Raw genomic sequence first — 18506 nt, 5'->3', positions numbered from 1 at the left:
CAGTTCCTGCTCAGTTCTCATGGCATCTTATACATCTCCCTGTTAGAAAAATCTGTCATAATTTTTTTTTTTATTTTTAAAGATTTTTTAAAAATTTTATTTATTTGACAGAGAGAGACACAGTGAGAGAGGGAACACAAGCAGGGGGAGTGGGAGAGGGAGAAGCAGGCTCCCCGCTGAGCAGGGAGCCTGATGCAGGGCTTGATCCCAGGACCCTGGGATCATGACCTGAGCCGAAGGCAGACGCTTAATGGCTGAGCCACCCAGGCGCCCCTGTCATAATTTTAAAGTTATCTGTGTAGAGCTGGAACAAACAATCCTAAAATCTGTATGGAACCAGAAAAGACCTTGAATAGCCAAAGAAATGTTGAAAAAGAAAACCAAAGCTGGAGGCATCACAATTTCAGACTTCAAGCTGTATTATAAAGCTGCAGTGATCAAGACAGTACAGTACTGGCACAAAAACAGACACATAGATCAATGGAACAGAACAGAGGACTCAGAAATGGACCCTCAACTCTATGGCCAACTAATCTTTAACAAAGCAGGAAAGAATATCCAACAGAAAAAAGAGTCTCTTTAACATATGGTGTTGGGAAAACTGGACAGCCACATGTAGAAGAATGAAACTGGACCACTTTCTTACACTATACACAAAAATAAACTCAAAATGGATGAAAGACCTAAATGTGAGACAGGAATCCATCAAAATCCTAGAGGAGAACATAGACAGCAATCTCTTTGACCTTGGCCACAGCAACTTCTTGCTAGACAAGTCTCCAAAGGCAAGGGAAGAAAAAGCAAAAATGAACTACTGTGGACTTCATCAGGATAAAAAGCTTTTGCACAGTAAAGGAAACAGTTGACAAGACTAAAAGGCAACCGACAGAATGGGAGAAAATATTTGCAAATGTCTTATCAGATAAAGGGCTGGTATCTAAAACTATAAAGAACTTATCAAACTCAACACCCCCAAAAAACAAAATCCAGTCAAGAAATGGACGGAAGACATGAGCAGATATTTCTCTAAAGAAGACATACAAATGGCTAACAGACACATGAAAAAATGCTAAACATCACTGAGCATCAGGGAAATACAAATCAAAACCACAATGAGATACCAGCTCACACCGGTAAGAATGGCTAAAATTAACCAGTCAGGAAAGGACAGACATTGGTGAGGATGTGGAGAAGGGGGAACCCTCTTACACTATTGGTGGGAATGCAAACTGGTGCAGCTACTCTGGAAAAAAGTACAGAAGTTTCTCAAAAAGTTAAAAATAGCCCCACATTGGGCTCCCTGCTCAGCGGGGAGTTGGCTTCTCCCTCTCCCATGCACCCTGCTTGTGCTCCCTCTCTCTCTGTGTCAAATAAATAAATAAAATCTTAAAAAAAAAAAAAGTTAAAAATAGAACTACCCTACCACCCAGCAATTGCACTACTAGTTATTTACCCAAAGGACACAAACGTTGTGATCCAAAGGGGCACCTGCACCCCAATGTTTATAGCAGCAATGTCCACAATAGCCAAACTATGGAAACAGCCCAGATAGTTGGAAACAGTCCATCGATAGTTGAATGGATAAAGAAGATGTGGTATGTGTACGTGTGCGTATACACATACACACACACACAATGGAATACTACCCAGCCATCAAAAAAAAAAAAAGAAAAAGAAATCTTGCCATTTGCAATGACATGGATGGAACTAGAGAGTATTATGCTAAGTGAAACTAGTCAGAGAAAGACAAATACCATATGATTTCACTCATATGTGGAATTTAAGAAACAAAACAGATGAATATACAGGAAGGGAAGGAAAAATAAGATAAAAACAGAGAGGGAAGCAAACCATAAGAGACTCTTAACTATAGGAAACAAACAGGGCTGCTGGAGGGGAGCTGGATGATGGGCATTAAGGAGGACATGTGATGTAATGAGCACTAGGTGTTCTTTTTTTTTTTAAAGTGAATAAGGCAAATTTTATTTTATTTTTTTTTTGAAGATTTTTTATTTATTTATTTGAGAGACAGAGAATGAGAGAGAGCACATGAGAGGGGGGAGGGTCAGAGGGAGAAGCAGACTCCCTGCCGAGCAGGGAGCCCGATGCGGGACTCGATCCAGGGACTCCAGGATCATGACCTGAGTCGAAGGCAGTCACTTAACCAACTGAGCCACCCAGGCGCCCGAGCACTAGGTGTTCTATGCAACTGATGAATCACTAAATTCTACCCCTGAAACTAATAAGAGTATATTATTAATAATATATAATATAAATTATATTAATAAAATATAATTAATGTTACCTAAATTAAATTTAAATAAAAAATTTTTCAAGATTTTTATTTGTGTGTGAGAGAGAGAAAATGAGTGGCGGGGGAGGGGCAGAGAGGGAGAAGAAGCAGACTCCCCGACTGAGCAGGGAGCCCAATGTGGGGCTTGATCCCAGGACCCTGGGATCACAACCTGAGCTGAAGGCAGATGCCCAACGGACTAAGCCACCCAGGCGCCCCTAAATAAAAATAAAATTTTTAAATCATTTGTTTAGTATCTGCCTTCATGCTCCCTCATCCCCAAACAATAAGCTCCATGAAAGGATCCCTCGTATCTAACACATTGCTTGGCCTGTAGAAGTATTTTTTAAATGAGTAAAACCTCCACATGTCAGGGATGCTGGAACTGAGGTCTAAAAATAATTAGTGTATTTGGAGATTCCTCAGGGGGTGCCTGGGCAGCTCAATCTGTTGAACTTCTGACTGGATTTCGGCTTGGGTCATGATCCTAGGGTTGTGGGATCAAGCTCCACACTCAGCGGGAAGTCTGCTGGAGGTTTTCTCTTGCCCTCTGCACTATCGCCCACCCCTGTGCACTCACTAGAGTGCACTTTCTCTCTCTAAAATAAATAAATCTTTTTTTTTTTTAAAGGTTAAACACAGAATTACCATACGACCCAGCAATTCTACTCCTAGGTACATATATCCAAGAGAATTAAAAACAGGTGTTCAAATAAAAAACTTGCACATAAATGTTCAAATAAAAACACAAACTTTTTCACAAAAAATGGAAATAACCTAAATGTCCAAGAACTAATGAATGAAGAAACAAAATATGGAATATCCATAGAATGGAATATTATTTATCCATAGAAAGGAATAAAGTACTGACACATGGTACAACATGGATTAATCTTGAAAACATTATATTAAGTGTAAGAAGCCAGGCACAAAAGATCACATGCTGTATGACATTTAAATGAAATGTCCAGAATAAGCAAATCCGTACAGACAGAAAACATATGTGACTGTCAGGGTCTAGGGGAAGGAGGGAATGAGAAATGACTGTTTAATGAATACGGGAATTCTTCTAGGGGTGATGACAATGTTCTGGAATTAAGACAGTGGTGATGGTTGTACCACCTTATGAAAAGCCACTAAACTGTATAGTTTTAAATAGTTAAAATGGTAAATATTACCTTATGTTAAATTTACATCAAAAAATTAAAAAATAAGGGCGCCTGGGTGGCTCAGTTGGTTAAGCGACTGCCTTCGGCTCAGGTCATGATCCTGGAATCCCTGGATCGAGTCCCGCATCGGGCTCCCTGCTCAGCAGGGAGTCTGCTTCTCCCTCTGACCTTCCCCCCTCTCATGTGCTCTCTCTCATTCTCTCTCTCTCAAATAAATAAAATAAATAAATAAAATAAAATAAAATAAAAAAATAAGAATGAGACCCAAAGTCGATGCCCTCATTTCCCATTTTTTATTTCTATTACTCATAATGCTTCTCCGATGTGACAAAAGCCAATGATTTCTTTTTTTTTTAAAGATTTTATTTATTTGACAGAGAGAGATACAGCGAGAGAGGGAACACAAGCAGTGGGAGTGGGAGAGGGAGAAGCAGGCTTCCCGTGGAGCAGGGAGCCCGATGCGGGGCTTGATCCCAGGACCCTGGGATCATGACCTGAGCCGAAGGCAGACGCTTAACGACTGAGCCACCCAGGCGCCCCAAGCCAATGATTTCTTATAACTGATCTAGACTAGCTGGTGAGAACAAAGGTTAGCCATAGGTACTAGACCAAGGTTATTAGGTCTCAGTTATTAGGTCACAGTTTATCTTGTGATAGAGAAGAGTAAGAAAGTGATCTCTTACCCTTGAGAATAAGTACTCTCAAGACGACAAGTGTTATCCTGGCTATTGATAAACTACTTCTCTTGACAAAGACCTGTTGCCATCACTTATATCAAAAATAGTTATTACACCAACTCTCATAGTAGAAGGCAGCTCTTTATGAAGGTAAACATAAGGACTTCTACTGATAGTCTACTATACATTATGGGCACAGTGTCAGATGCATTTAAGTACCCTTGAGTTTTGGGATAATTCTGTCTTTACAAATGAAATAACTGAAGAGTTATGATTTGAAACCAGGTGACTTTAAACACAAGGATTTCTTTTAGTATACAAAGTAGTAAACCACATCTTATGCTGATTTAGCACCCTGAGTAAATCAATAATAATATGTTTCAATTTAGGACTAATGGTAAAATATTTTTCTGTAAAAAGGGTTTTTTTTTTTTCCTGACAGACCAATTATAGACAAGTATACATAAGGAAATAAAAATCATCCGCAACTCTATCACTCAGGAGAAATAACCACTTAACATTTTTATAACCTGGACCTTTTCCTCTTTTTGGGGGGTAAATGTAGGATATATAATTTTATTTTATTTAAAAAATAGATTTATTTTCATTTATTTGAGAGAGAGTCCTAAGCGGACTCTGTGCTGATTGTAGAGCCTCATGCAGGGCTCAATTTCACAACCCCGAGATCATGACCTGAGCTGAAACCAAGAGTCAGATCTTAACCGACTGTGCTACCCAGGAACGCCAGATATATAATTTTAAATAGAGAATGTACTACATATAATTTTTTTTTAAGATTTTATTTATTTATTTGACAGAGACACAGCGAGAGAGGCTCAAGCAGGAGGAGTGGGAGAAGAAGCAGGCTTCCCACTGAGCAAGGAGCCCGATGTAGGGCTCGATCCCAGGAACGTGGGATCATGACCTGAGCCGAAGGCAGACGCTTAACGACTGAGCCACCCAGGTGCCCCTGTACTACATATAATTTTATATCTTAGCTTCATCACTAAGATTATAGGCATTTTCCAATGCATTAAAATAATCCACACATCTTTTTTAAGATTTTTTTTTTATTTGAGAGCGAGAGTACAAGCAGGGGGAGCGGCAGGCAGAGGGAGAGGGAGAAGCAGGCTCCCTGCTTAGCAGGGAGCCCAATGTGGGGCTTATTCCCAGGACCCTGGGATCATGACCTGAGCCGAAGGCAGATGCTTAACTGTCTGAGCCACACAGGCGCCCCCATAAATCTTTTTTTTATTTTTATTTTTAAGATTTTATTTATTTGACAGAGAGAGACACAGCAAGGGAACACAAGCAAGGGGAGTGGGAGAGGGCGAAGCAGGCCTCCTGCCGAGCAGGGAGCCCGATGCGGAGCCCGATGCGGAGCTCGATCCCAGGACCCCGGGATCATGACCCGAGCCGAGGGCAGGCAGACGCTTAACTGACTCCACCCAGGTGCCCACACAAATCTTATTTTTTTTAAATAAACTTGAAATAAGGTACCCCCCCAAATTCAAATCTTTTTTTTTTTTAAGATTTTATTTATTTATTTGACAGAGAGAGACACCATGAAGAGAGGGAACACAAGCAGGGGAGTGGGAGAGGGAGAAGCAGGCTCCCCATGGAGCAGGGAGCCTGATGTGAGGCTCGATCCCAGGACCCTGAGATCATGACCTGAGCCAAAGGCAGTCGCTTAACCGACTGAGCCACCCAGGCGCCCCTCCAAACCTTTTTTTTTTTTTATTAAAGATTTTATTTATTTTATTTGACAGAGAGAATGAGAGAGAGAGCACATGAGAGGGGGGAGGGTCAGAGGGAGAAGCAGACTCCTTGCCGAGCAGGGAGCCCGATGCGGGACTCGATCCAGGGACTCCAGGATCATGACCTGAGCCGAAAGCAGTCGCTTAACCAACTGAGCCACCCAGGCGCCCCCCTCCAAACCTTTTTTTAATGGCTATGTTACATTCCATCTTCCTTGGACATTTGGGTTGTAGGGTTATGATAATGTAATCAACATCTTTATAATAATCTGCTCAATTTCTGCTCATTAAAAATGAATATAACATTCACTGTCATCTCTGGCTCATCTCTTCCTCTTATACTCCATTCTCTAATTCTGACTTTACCCTGAAAATAAATTCAAAATCCAACCATTTCTTACTACCTCCTCTGTTACCATCCTGGATCAAACTGCCATCATCTCTCACCCAGACTGCTGTTAAGAGTCGCCCAACCTCCCCTCTCCTACTTAGTCTCTTTCTAATGCCAGCAGTCAGAGCAACTCTCTATAACCATGTCACTCTTCTGCTCAGAATCTTCTCATGGCTCTATCTCAGAAAAAGCCAAAGATCTTATATAATGGCGTATAAGGCCCTACACAATCAGCTTCATGCACGCCTCCCACACACTTCTCTGCCTCCCTTCAATATATTAAGTTTACATTTATAGTTCAAAAATATTTTCAAAACTTTAGATAATCATCATCAGTAACTTACTCTATATACTTTGCCTTGCGGACTACTGAATTTTGACAAATTATTTATTTTGCATTTCAATGAGACTAGGACATTATTTCAGTATGAACTTGAGCTCTGATCCCTTAAGCCAAGTATTTTAAAACAGACAGTGTTCTATAGCTTTTGTACTAAATTTCCTACTTTAGAATACTAAAGTAGTGCTCTTCTGTTTCACTGTGGAGAAATAATGGGAGGCATTCAATTTATTCCACTATGAGACATACAACTCTAATGTCACATGTTACCAAAGCATTTTCCATAAAGTCTCAGTGGACTACCTTAAAAACAGATACAATCTTGGGGCACCTGGGTGGCTCAGTTGGTTAAGCATCTGAACTCCTGATTTCAGCTCAGGTCATGATCTCAGAGCTGTAAGATGGAGCCCTGCTTCGGGCTCTGCACTGGGGATGGAGCCTGCTTGGGATTCTCTCTTTTTCTCCCTCTCCCTTTGCCCCTCCTGCACCCCCCTTTTACCCCTACAGCCTTGGAGTAAAAAAAGATCTGAGTAGCAATAATCATAAATGGGGAAAAATGATGAGTTAGATGCCATTAAAATGCAAACTTTTGTTTATCAAAAATCATTAAGAGAGAGAAAAGGGAAGCGACACATAAGGGAATTTAGTTGTAATATATATCTAACAAAAAACTATCAGAATATTTAAAGAATTCTTATAAAGCAACAAAGTAACAAAATTTTAAGTGATCTGAATGGGCACTTCATAAAAAAAGATATCCAAGAGGCTAATGGAAAGGCGTCTGACATCATTACCCACCAGGAAATTAAAAGTTAAAACTCTAAGGAGATCTCCTTACATACCCACCAGAATGGATAAAATTAGTGATTATAAATATGGGCAAGGAGTAAAGCAGTCACACACAACTATTTTGGAAAACCACTTGGCAGTATCTTTTGAAGCTAAAACCTCACTCCTGAGTATATACTCAAAAGAAGTCAGTGCATGTTTATCAAAAGACACATATAAAATATTCTTTGTAGCTTTCTCATAGTAGTCAAAACCAAGCAAACCAAAAAACTCCCAATGTCTTCTCTCAGGAGAATGAAATACGTTAGTCATAACAAAAAAAACCCAAACAAACCTAAAAACATAGATATATTTAATACATGCACATATCTCAAAGACATTAATTACGTTAACTGAAGCAGATACACACTCACAAGAAGAATACATGCTACATGATCCCATATAAATGAGGCTCAAGAACAGGCAAAACTAACTGATGGTGACAGAAATCATGACAGGGAACAAGAGTGAGATGGATCCCGTCTTAAGGCGTCTAAGGATGAACATTCTGGGTACCGGAAAAGTTCTTGATCTGGGTGGTTAGTAAAACAAACATACTTTTAAGGTTAATGTGCTTTACATACTTTAGTCACTATGTTTAAAAACTTAATAAAAAAGTAAAATAAAAATCAACATACAGCAAACTGAGCCTATTGTACTTAGGAATAAGGATCTTCCCCTGTAAGAGATGAGATGCTTACAGTACTGAGATGAACACATATCAAAATTTAGTCTGTCTCTTGCCTCAGATGGTACCAACTGTATGCCTTCAGCTTCATAACTGTATTTGTAACCTTTAAGATACTGTTAGAATAAAAACCATATGATTAAGATGTTAGGAATATTCTTCTTGCAGCAGCACTGACTTAGAAGCACTGACTTACTTCCTTCTGGATCCACTCAACTACTTGATGTAATAGTTATGTAGTTATATTACAAAAGTACTGGTTTACAATTTTGTGAATAAACTTACTGACAAAACATGAAAGAATCTGTTCCAGAACAGGAAAAAACAACTATAAAGTTGGCAACATAAAGTAATTATATATCTAATAGAAACTAGGAGGTGAAAGAGATAAAAGTGAATGACAACAAAGAGGTATCAATCTCTCCACCTTCCACAGTAAGGAGTTAAGATATACTGCTTACAGTTGATGGAACAGAAAATAACCATTACATAGCATTTAAGTTATATTATCTAATTTAAAACAATTTATTTTTGCATATATGTAATATCCATTCTGTACGGCATTTAGAAGAGAATTTAAAACCAAATGTAGTAACAATGGCTATAAGAGTGCTACTTGCATTCCACTTTGAGAAGAGTCATTTCAGGAATGAATGTGACATCTATTTTGTATTGAATGCAGAGAAGTGTTTAAAGTCATATGTAATAAAGATGGATAAAAGAGTGCTTATAAAAAATTTAAAAATTAAATACATAAAAAATAGAACAATTTATTTTTCATATACCATGACCCTAAGATCATTTTTTAAAAATCTTATGTATCATTAAAGCTCAAAGTAAAAGCATTTGCTTTAATTTTGCTAGAAGTGAGCAACAAGTTCCTGTCATCATCTCTGTTTTAAAACCTCCATATATGAAAATAAATCATAAAATTTTTTAGCAACATCTCATAGGATGTTGAATTAGAACACCACAATTCCAGATGTGTTAGCACTATCAATGATTAGTCAAGATGAGACTAAATAATATTACTTGAAGGTATTTAAAGACTTAATAGATACACGTTTACCTTTACCATCCCTAAGATTAATAGAGAAACTATACATAGAAAAGAAATTTAGGCCCTAAAACAACTGTATTAAAAAAATAACCAAGTGCTAAGATGAATAAAAATAGATGAATATTTATTTGGTCTCAAGTGATAAATAATTTAGAGAAATGATTTTCATTAGTCCATGAAAACATCAAGGACAAATCTTAGGACAAAGAAAAATTCTCAAAGTATCCAGTTACCCTCCTGACTGTGAAAGCATAACATTGTGTAGGGGAGACCCACTTAACCAAAGAGCCTTGATGGTATAGCACAAATCCATCACTAATGTATAAAATGATGATATATGCTTATAAAAACAAGAGAGAATAATATATTTCCAATTACTTATTCAAGGATACATGCGTATTACATATCCATTGCTAAGGAATAAAAAAATGAATCTACGACATAACTTAGGCACTTATGATCACACATCTTGAATGGAAATAGGCATTTAGTGAACACAAATGGGGGCCTAGAGTCATACAGCTTATGGTCTAAGAAAGTATACAGACATGAATTACAATTACAATTGTAGGCAATTACAAAAATGTATAGTAAGGGAATATGGGCGAGTTAAGGAGCACACAGGATATATATCTGCCCAAACCAATATGCAAATCTAAACTAAGACCTGAAGAATGACTAAGAGGATGAGTAAGTTAACAGAACTGAAGAACAAAATAGGAAGAGAGTATTGCAAATAAGTCAAGAGACCTTAGAGAAAAAGTAAACAAAGTCAAACCAAACCAAATGCAAATAAAATACACAGTACTTTCAAGAAGCCAAGTTTCACTGCTAGAAAAGAGAATGTGAGAAAAGTTGAGATGAAGCTGCACAGGTAAGCAATATAGAATGGAAATGAAGAACTGAAAGGTGATGAAACAATTTAAGGGAATCACTTAGGAACCAGTCATAGATTGCCAGCTAAGAGAATATGACAGCCTGGATCAGGTTAATGGCAGTAGGAACAGAGGGAAATGGAGGGACTTAAGACTAATTAGGATGTGGAAATGATAGAATGTGGTGTAAGGATCACTCTGGGAGAAAAATGAATCAGGGATATCATCAGGCTTCTAATTTAGGCAAGTCTTTAACACCTTGTGGTTACCATCTCTTGATACTGAGCAGCCGGAAGAATGAGTTTGGTGGTGGTGGTAGGAGAACTGGACAAGGCAAAGCCTGAGGAATATACATATGAAGATGCCTGATAGGCAGTGGCATATGTGGGTTCCAAGCTCAGGAGAGTTGACCTGGACATACAAATCTGGGCCCAATGTATGATTAAGAAGAGTATATAAAGTGAGAGGAAACCTAGAACCCCAAACAGCAATATTTTAGGAAGAGGCAGAAAAAGATGATTTGGCAAAGTCAACTGGAGTAGATCTGAAATAGGCCTAGGGAGGTGGCCTTGGGTGTTGGTATGGGTGTTGGTATCTGTGTAAAGGGAATTTTACTGGAAATGAATACATTAGGAAAATGAAAGGCTATGGCAGCAGTTCTCAAACTCAAGCATACATCAGAACAACACTAGGAGAGCTTGTTCAGATTGCTGGACACCATCCCCAGAGTTTCTGATTCAGTAAGTCTGGATCTGGGCCTGAGAATGTGCATTTTTAACAAGTTCCTAGGTAACGCTGATGCTCCTTGTTGAGGAATTACATTCTGAAAACCACAGGGTTAGGGTAAAGAATAACAGACTATACATATGGACACTGAAATCACACTGGATAACAGCAAAGCTTGGGAGAAAGAGAGTGAGGTGTTAACGCTATAATTAAGTGGGAGCGACCCAAGAAGTCAAGCGAATAAAAGCAGAAAGGACTACAGCATAGCTGGATAACTTAAGACACAAGGATATACATGGATTTTAAACTGAAGTCGAGAAACTAAGGGCTTAGGACAATGACTTTGCCTCCTGACCATAAGGTGTATCAGGGAAAAAGCCAGCTTCAACTTGAGAAGGTTATAGGAGAATGTGTGTTCAGGAAAGAATCTGGTTTCAGGTTCAAGTCAAGTTCCAAATGAGTTGAATTCAAATTAAAACAAACTATTTTTTAATCTATCAAATTTAAAAATTAAAAATGGTAACACCATGACTGTGAAGGAGTCTATTTCTTTCATACTAAGAAAAAAACTGTTACGCATATTCAATTATTTATTTATAAGAAAGAAAGTGGAAGATATATACCAACAGTATACAATGATATAAAGTGAAAAATAAAAATTCCTCTTCCTAATCCTCAAGCCCTAGCTGATATCACCCTTGAAATGCTCTTATAAGTATTCTCCAAATTTTCTGTGCATGTGCCAGGCTATGTGCCAGGCTGCATATCTAAAGAGCACAAGAAATCCCAGAGGATACACACAAAGAGAACCACATCTAGATATATCACAGTTAAACTGTCTTAAGCTAAAGACACAGCAAATCTTAAAAAGTAGCAAATAGGGAACAATGAGATTAACTGCTGACTTTTCAGAAACAATGAATGCATGAAGACAGTAGAATGACATATTCAAAGTGATGCTAATGCATGAAAGGCCAAAGAGCACATAAATTTGTAGAAATTGTCAAACTGCATTACAAAAAGGTTACAACAGTTTATATTCTCTACTGTACTATATTCTCACATTACGTTTTACCGAACTGTTTAATCCTTACTAATCCAAAATGCAAACAAAAAACACAACTTTTTAAAATTGGAGTATCAAATTCTGATTTACATTTACATAGTTTACATAATGTTTATTAGCATTCAAATTTTTCTTTTCTTTTTTAAGATTTTACTTATTTGTGAGAGAGAGAGAGAGAGAGACAGAGAGAGAGGCGGGCACACGCACAAGCAGGGGGAGCAGCAGAGGGAGAGGGAGAAGCAGACTCCTTGCTGAGCAAGGAGCAGGATGCGGAACTCAATCCCAGGACCCTGGGATCATAACCTGAGCCGAAGGCAGCTGCTTAACCAACTGAGCCACCCAGGCGCCCTTCAAACTTCTTTCATCGTGAACTGCTTTCCATAGGATTATCTTCTTCTTGATTTGTAAGAGCCCTTATGATACTAGCCACATTCATTTTATGTGTTGAAAATATTTACTCCATTCCCCGCAAAAAAAATTTCATTCATTTTCATAAATTCATAGCCGCATCTCCCTAATCCAAATGCCTCCCCACTCTAAACTATCCTCCACTATACCAAAGTTGTATTTTTTTTTTAAAGCTTATTTATTTTTAGTAATCTGTATACCAAACATGGGGCTTGACCCCACCAAGAGTCACATGCTCCCCTGACTAAACCAGTCAGGCGTCCCCGACCCCAGCCAAATACATTGTATTTCTTAAAATATAAATCTTATTTTAACAGTCTTAAACCTTCTATGATGAAACTCAAACTGTCAAGGTCCTTTTATCCTCATCTCTAATATCCTGCTACACTCTACTCTAGCCACCAGAGAATACTTAATAGAGAAAAGCTCATGAAATATTTTAAAAATATTGGTATTCTTTAAGCAGTGTTACCCTCCACTCCCTCGATCCAAATTTTTACCCCATTTATATTACTCCTTAGACTCTTCAGGTGGAGGGGCACCTTGGTGGCTCAGTCGGTTAAGCATCTGCCTTTGGCTCAGGTCATGATCCTGGAGTCCCGGGATGGAGCCTGGAGTCCTGGGATAGAGCCCGATGCATTGGGCTCCCCAATCAGTGGAGAGTCTGCCTCTCCCTCTCCCTCTGCTCCTTTTCTCTCTCTTACTCACTCTCAACTAGCTAAATAAAATCTTAAAAAAAAAAAAAAAACTCTTCAGGTGGAATAATTTGCTTCTTTCTAACTGTACTTTATACATGCCTCTATATATAAAGTTTAAACTCTGCATTTTAGTATTATGAACCCCTTGGGAGAAGGAAATCTATCTTATGCTTCCAAGTAAGTGTTTGCATAATGGATAAAAGGATACAGTGACCTGTGCTGATGAAATGTACTGATGAAACTGATGTATTGATGAAAGAACACAAGGAATCAAAGTATCAAGGGATAAGATATAGACAACTGGAAGGATAGTGGTACTTCAGGATGATACATAACTTATTTCTGCTAGCTTAAAACAATAATGGAAAAAAGGTTCACTGAAAGATAGAAACAGTATTAACATAGAGCTAACAACAAGCAATAGTAAATATATTTTAGTAAACCAAAGGAGGTTGAGGTTAATAAATTGGAATCAGTGAGCTATATAAACTGTACTGGTTAAGTCAATTTAAGGCTTTATTAGGTAGCTTAGGAAATTTGCTCATTAAAGTCCATGGCTGTTTTTACTTTTATTACCTTCAAATCCCAGTGCTTAAACACAGACAAACCTTTCTGCATAGGCAATTATCCAGTACTAACTACATGATCTGTTTGCAGATGGTTCAGGCCCTCAATCTGTTTATCTTCCTAGGTGAAGTCAATTAGGTAGCCTGAGGCTATGAAACAGCACTGATTCAAGAATTAAACAACCCAGGATTATCAACCACAGGTTCGGGACTAAAATCTATGCTTGTTTCTTCAACTTACTTTCTCCCTGCATAAGAGAACCTTTCTCAAGAGCAGTTAGCCAACAACTTCCAGATGTAGTGCCTTTGGGAGCAGTGTTTCAAATGCGGCCCCATTCCCCCTGGGTACCTCCTAGTGAATAACGGAGCCTGGAAGGGAATTATGGCCCAGCCATTTCTGCTTCCTGAGGCATTCGTCTATAGGCCATCTATGGAGTGGAGTTCCCTACAGGACTGCCAGAGACTTACAGCTGCCCCATTGTCAGAGTCTCTTCCTACTTCCTTGTCTCTCTTAACAGGTGTCATACCTGAATCAAAATGTATCTACTCCTTTCTCTTTAACCTGCACAGATGCTATCCCACAACAATCTCCTTCCCTTTTAACTCTATCTTGGCATCTGCTTCCCACAGGACCTCAACTGACATACCAACATATCCTATTCTCCACTTCCAAGGTTTACTAAAACCTAGCTATCATATATTGCCCAGTATTTTGCCATATGTTTACAAGAATAGTATCTGGGCATTTAACTAATAAGTTAGAAATGAGCTTTTGTACAACGAAGGAATGTAGATTAGAAAGTCTCTTCCAACTAAAAATTCCAGCTCCTCTGAGATTTGAGCAAAAATTAATTTGGTTTAACCAACTAACCAATATTCAACATGCATAATCTATCAAAAATACTTACATAACTGTGTTGTCATCCACTAAGATATCACAACCATGAGCAGGACACGAAATAGTCTGAAAAAGATTGAAATTTAAACTATGTCTTCATTCAACAAATATTTACTGAATGCTTACCATCGCCAGGCACTTCAGTAGGTTGCGAATACCTTAACATTTATAGAATCTTAATCGTTCCCTTTCTATTAAAGGAAATGTATGTGTGTGTTTATCACCATAAGGTAACTAGAACGGCTGACCTGAATAATTGGTTTGTCAATATAAAACTTGAAAGGCACAAGCAAGACACCTGACAAAACTGTTCAACAAGTTTAGCCTATATACACATCCTAATGCTGCTGAGAAAACATTACCTGAATTGTATCTTTAACTGGACCGCCACATTGTAAATAGAAAAAAAGCCTTAATTATCTTTTAGTCTTAATATAGAAAAAAGTTCCCCATGCAATTCATAATTGACAATGCTTCACCTGTTTATATTTCTGCAAAGGTCTAAACACTGAAGGAAGTTCAACAAAAACTAAAAATCAAATTGGCATCTTTACCTGTCCCATGCCTTCCTCCATTATTTTGGTAGTTAAATATTCACTCCAGCACTGCATACAAAACTTATGTCCACATTCAAGGCCAGTGAAATACTGCAACAAAAATAATACATAGACTTTTAAAAGACATTATCAGAAAAATCACTATACATAGTGACTCAGTAAGTCTCTTATTAATTAGATCACATTTCTCAAAGTGGCTAAAATGTCTAATTTGACAAGACTAGTTGGGCTCCTAAAATAAACTTCTTGGTGGTGAAACTTAGACATGCAAATACATTTAACATAAAATACCTAATTAGAAATAGAAATGCATCTACAGTAGATACTTGCAATTTTTAGGAAAGGCAGACAAGTTCGTATTAAATATAAGAATATGTTATGTACCAATAAGCATATGAAAAGATGCTAAAAATCCTTACTTATCAGAGAAATGTAAATCAAAACCACAATGAGACAGGACTTCACACTCACTAGGACAGCTATATTCAAAAAGAGAGTAACAAGTGTTGGGAAGGATGTGGAGAAATTAGAATCCTCATACACTGCTGGTGGGAATGTGCAATAGTAGAGGTGCTTTGGAAAACACTGGCAGTTTCTCAAACAATCAAACACAGAGTTACTCATGACCCAGCAATTCCGGTCCTAGGTATATACCCAAAAGAAATGAAAACACAGCTCCACACAAAAACTTGTATACGAATATTCACAGCACTATCATCCAAGGTAGCCCCAAAGTGGACACAACCTAAATGTCCATTGACTGAAGAATGGATAAACAAAATGTGGAATATCCATATAAAAGAACAGTATTCAGGCATAAAAAGGACTGAAGTATTGATATATACTATAATGCCGGTAAGCCTTGAAAACATTATGCTAAATGAAAGAAGCCACAAAAGACCACATATTGTTTGATTTCCATGTATATGAAAGGTCCAGAGAATAGGCAAATTCATATAGAAAGTTGATTAGTGGTTGCCTCGGATTGAGTGGCTTGTGGGGTAAGAGTCCGTAGCGACTCTAAGAGGAGACGAGGTTTCTTTTTGGGGTTATGAAAATGTTCTAAAATTTACTGTGGTAGTGACTGTACAACTCTGTGACTATACTAAAAACCACTTTAAATAAGTGAACTGTATCATATGTGAATTATATCTCAAAGCTGTATTAAAAAATGTCACACACACACACACACAAAATATCACACAAATATAGACTTCTGAGTTGCACAGAATGTAGCTTACCTAATCAATAAAATCTTATGGAAACCAAAAGATTTATTCAGATAGCTAAGAATAATAGTAACATTTGTTCTAATCTTGTATTACTTACATGATCTGAAATACTACTAATTTGATGGATAGTTAAATGAAGTATATTATATCCTATAATATACAAATAATGGTCACCAGTTTCAACTAAGAATATTTTACAATATTTACTCTAAATTATTATTATTTTTTTTTTATTTATTTGAGAGAGAGCACATGAGAGGGGGGAGGGTCAGAGGGAGAAGCAGACTCCCCGCTGAGCAGGGAGCCTGATGCGGGACTCGATCCCGGGACTCCAGGATCATGACCTGAGCCGAAGGCAGTCACTTAACCAACTGAGCCACCCAGGCGCCCTAAATTATTTTTAAATGAATAGGTAATACAGGCTCATGGTTAAAAACAATTATTTAATAGTATGAGTTTATGTTGAAAAATAAGTCTCCCATTTTTTAACTTTATTTTTTTTTTAAAGATTTTATTTGACAAAGAGAGCGAGCGAGAGCACAAGCAGTGGGAACGGCAGAGGGAGAGGGATAAGCAGGTTCCCCACGGAGCAGGGAGCTTGATGCAGGGCTTGATCCCAGGACCCTGGGATCGTAACCTGAGCCAAAGGCAGACACTTAACCAACTGAGCCACCCAGGTGCCCCTGAAAAATAAGTCTCCCTTCTCCCCATCCTTGTCCTCTACTTCAGGAAAGTAATCGCTATTTCAATATCTTACATATTCTGCCAGACACGTTCTAACATACACAGGTACACACAGCAAGAGTAGCACCCACTCTCATCTTGGTTAATTATTATTTAATAGATTTCTCACGTGGTTCTACATTAGTACACAGGGGTCCACCCCTTCATACAGTCTGTGTGAAGGTACCATAATTTATTTAAATAATCCACCATTAATGGACATTTAGACTATTTTTTTTTCTTCCACTATGCTACTGCACTGGCTATATATACATCATTGTGATCATGCAAATGCATCTTGGGACTAACTTGTATAAGTGACATTATAATATATTTACATTTACATTTTAATAGATTATTACATACACTTTACTTTTACATTTACACTTTAATAGAATTATCAAGCTTCATTCAAAAAGGTTGTAGCAGCTTATACTGTTCAAGAGAACCTGGTTTCCCAACAACCCTGTCAACATAGTATATTATCAAAACTCCTTGATCTTTGCCAATCTAACAGGTGAAAATGAAGTAACTTCATTAGTTTTGATTTTAATTTATTTTATGAGTGAAGTTTAAACATCTGAAAGAAGATTTAAGACTATGTATTTCTTTTTCTGTGCACTCTCTTCACCTACTTTGCCCATTTTTCCACTGGGTTTATATTTTTCCTTAGTGATTTAGTGGGGATTGTTACCTATTTAGAAAACTGGCCATTTATAAGCATAGAAAATATTTTGTTTTAAATCTGAATGCTCACATTTTGTTGCCATAAAGAAGCTCTCTACTTGTATGTAGCAAAGTGTATTAGTTTTAAAATTTCCAGCTTCTAAATTAACTTTAATATAAAGAGTTAGGAAGGAATTTAAGATTCTACTCCAGATGGTAACCAAGTTGTTCCAATACCATTTACTGAAATCACCTTATTTGAAATGCACCCTCCTACAATACACCAAATTCCCCTCACACATATTTAACTCTATCTTGTTCCACTGCACTAATTATTCTTGTATTTGGTAGGACTAGTTCCTCCTTACCCCCGTCAATCTAGTCTTCTTTTTCAATATTTTACTATTATTCTCTCTCCAAATACTCAAGTCATCTTTTTATCTCCTTTAGTATTTAAAGTTTTCTTCAGAATAGATCTTTCACATTTCTTGCCAAGTTTATTTCTAGCTCTTTTATTCTTTTTGTGGCCCACATTAAGTGGTACTTTTTATTCCATTCCATTTTCTAACTAGCTGTTATCTGAAAAATGCTCATGACATTTCTGATATTGCTTATGACATTCAGATACAAATAGTTAGGATACAAAATTCTATACAATAGCACATCAACTATATACAGAATGCCCAGAAGCAGATATGGAAAAAATGTATCAAAGTCCTGAGACTAGTCTTATGGATCAAATGACATGGAAAATATTTACCCAGCTTAAAATGTGGTGCTATTCAGATTGACAAGGATTCTAACTCATTCACAGAACAAGTGAAGGTAAATATTTTGGAAATCAATATTCTCATCCATTAAAAAAAAAAATCTAGGAAACAAAAGAAT

The 18506-nt window shown here is 37.5% G+C and overlaps 1 protein-coding gene across 2 annotated transcripts in view; it reads right to left on the bottom strand.

The window, feature by feature from the left end:
• ARIH1 (ariadne RBR E3 ubiquitin protein ligase 1) overlaps nucleotides 1–18506 on the bottom strand; it is a 127455-nt gene that overhangs the window by 30852 nt on the left and 78097 nt on the right. For both annotated transcript variants that reach the window (XM_034994894.1, XM_034994895.1), the window contains 2 exons: nucleotides 14995–15087; nucleotides 14451–14506 (listed from right to left, as the gene is read on the bottom strand). In XM_034994894.1, coding sequence (XP_034850785.1) covers nucleotides 14451–14506; nucleotides 14995–15087 — 149 coding nt within the window. The remainder of the gene's footprint in view (nucleotides 1–14450; nucleotides 14507–14994; nucleotides 15088–18506) is intronic.

The sequence above is a fragment of the Mirounga leonina genome, unplaced genomic scaffold (assembly GCF_011800145.1).
Source record: "Mirounga leonina isolate KUSES-001 unplaced genomic scaffold, KU_Mleo_1.0 Mir_91, whole genome shotgun sequence".
Taxonomy (NCBI): domain Eukaryota; kingdom Metazoa; phylum Chordata; class Mammalia; order Carnivora; family Phocidae; genus Mirounga; species Mirounga leonina.
The sequence above is the reverse complement of the archived record's forward strand: the minus strand, read 5'-3'. Positions and strand labels throughout refer to the sequence as shown.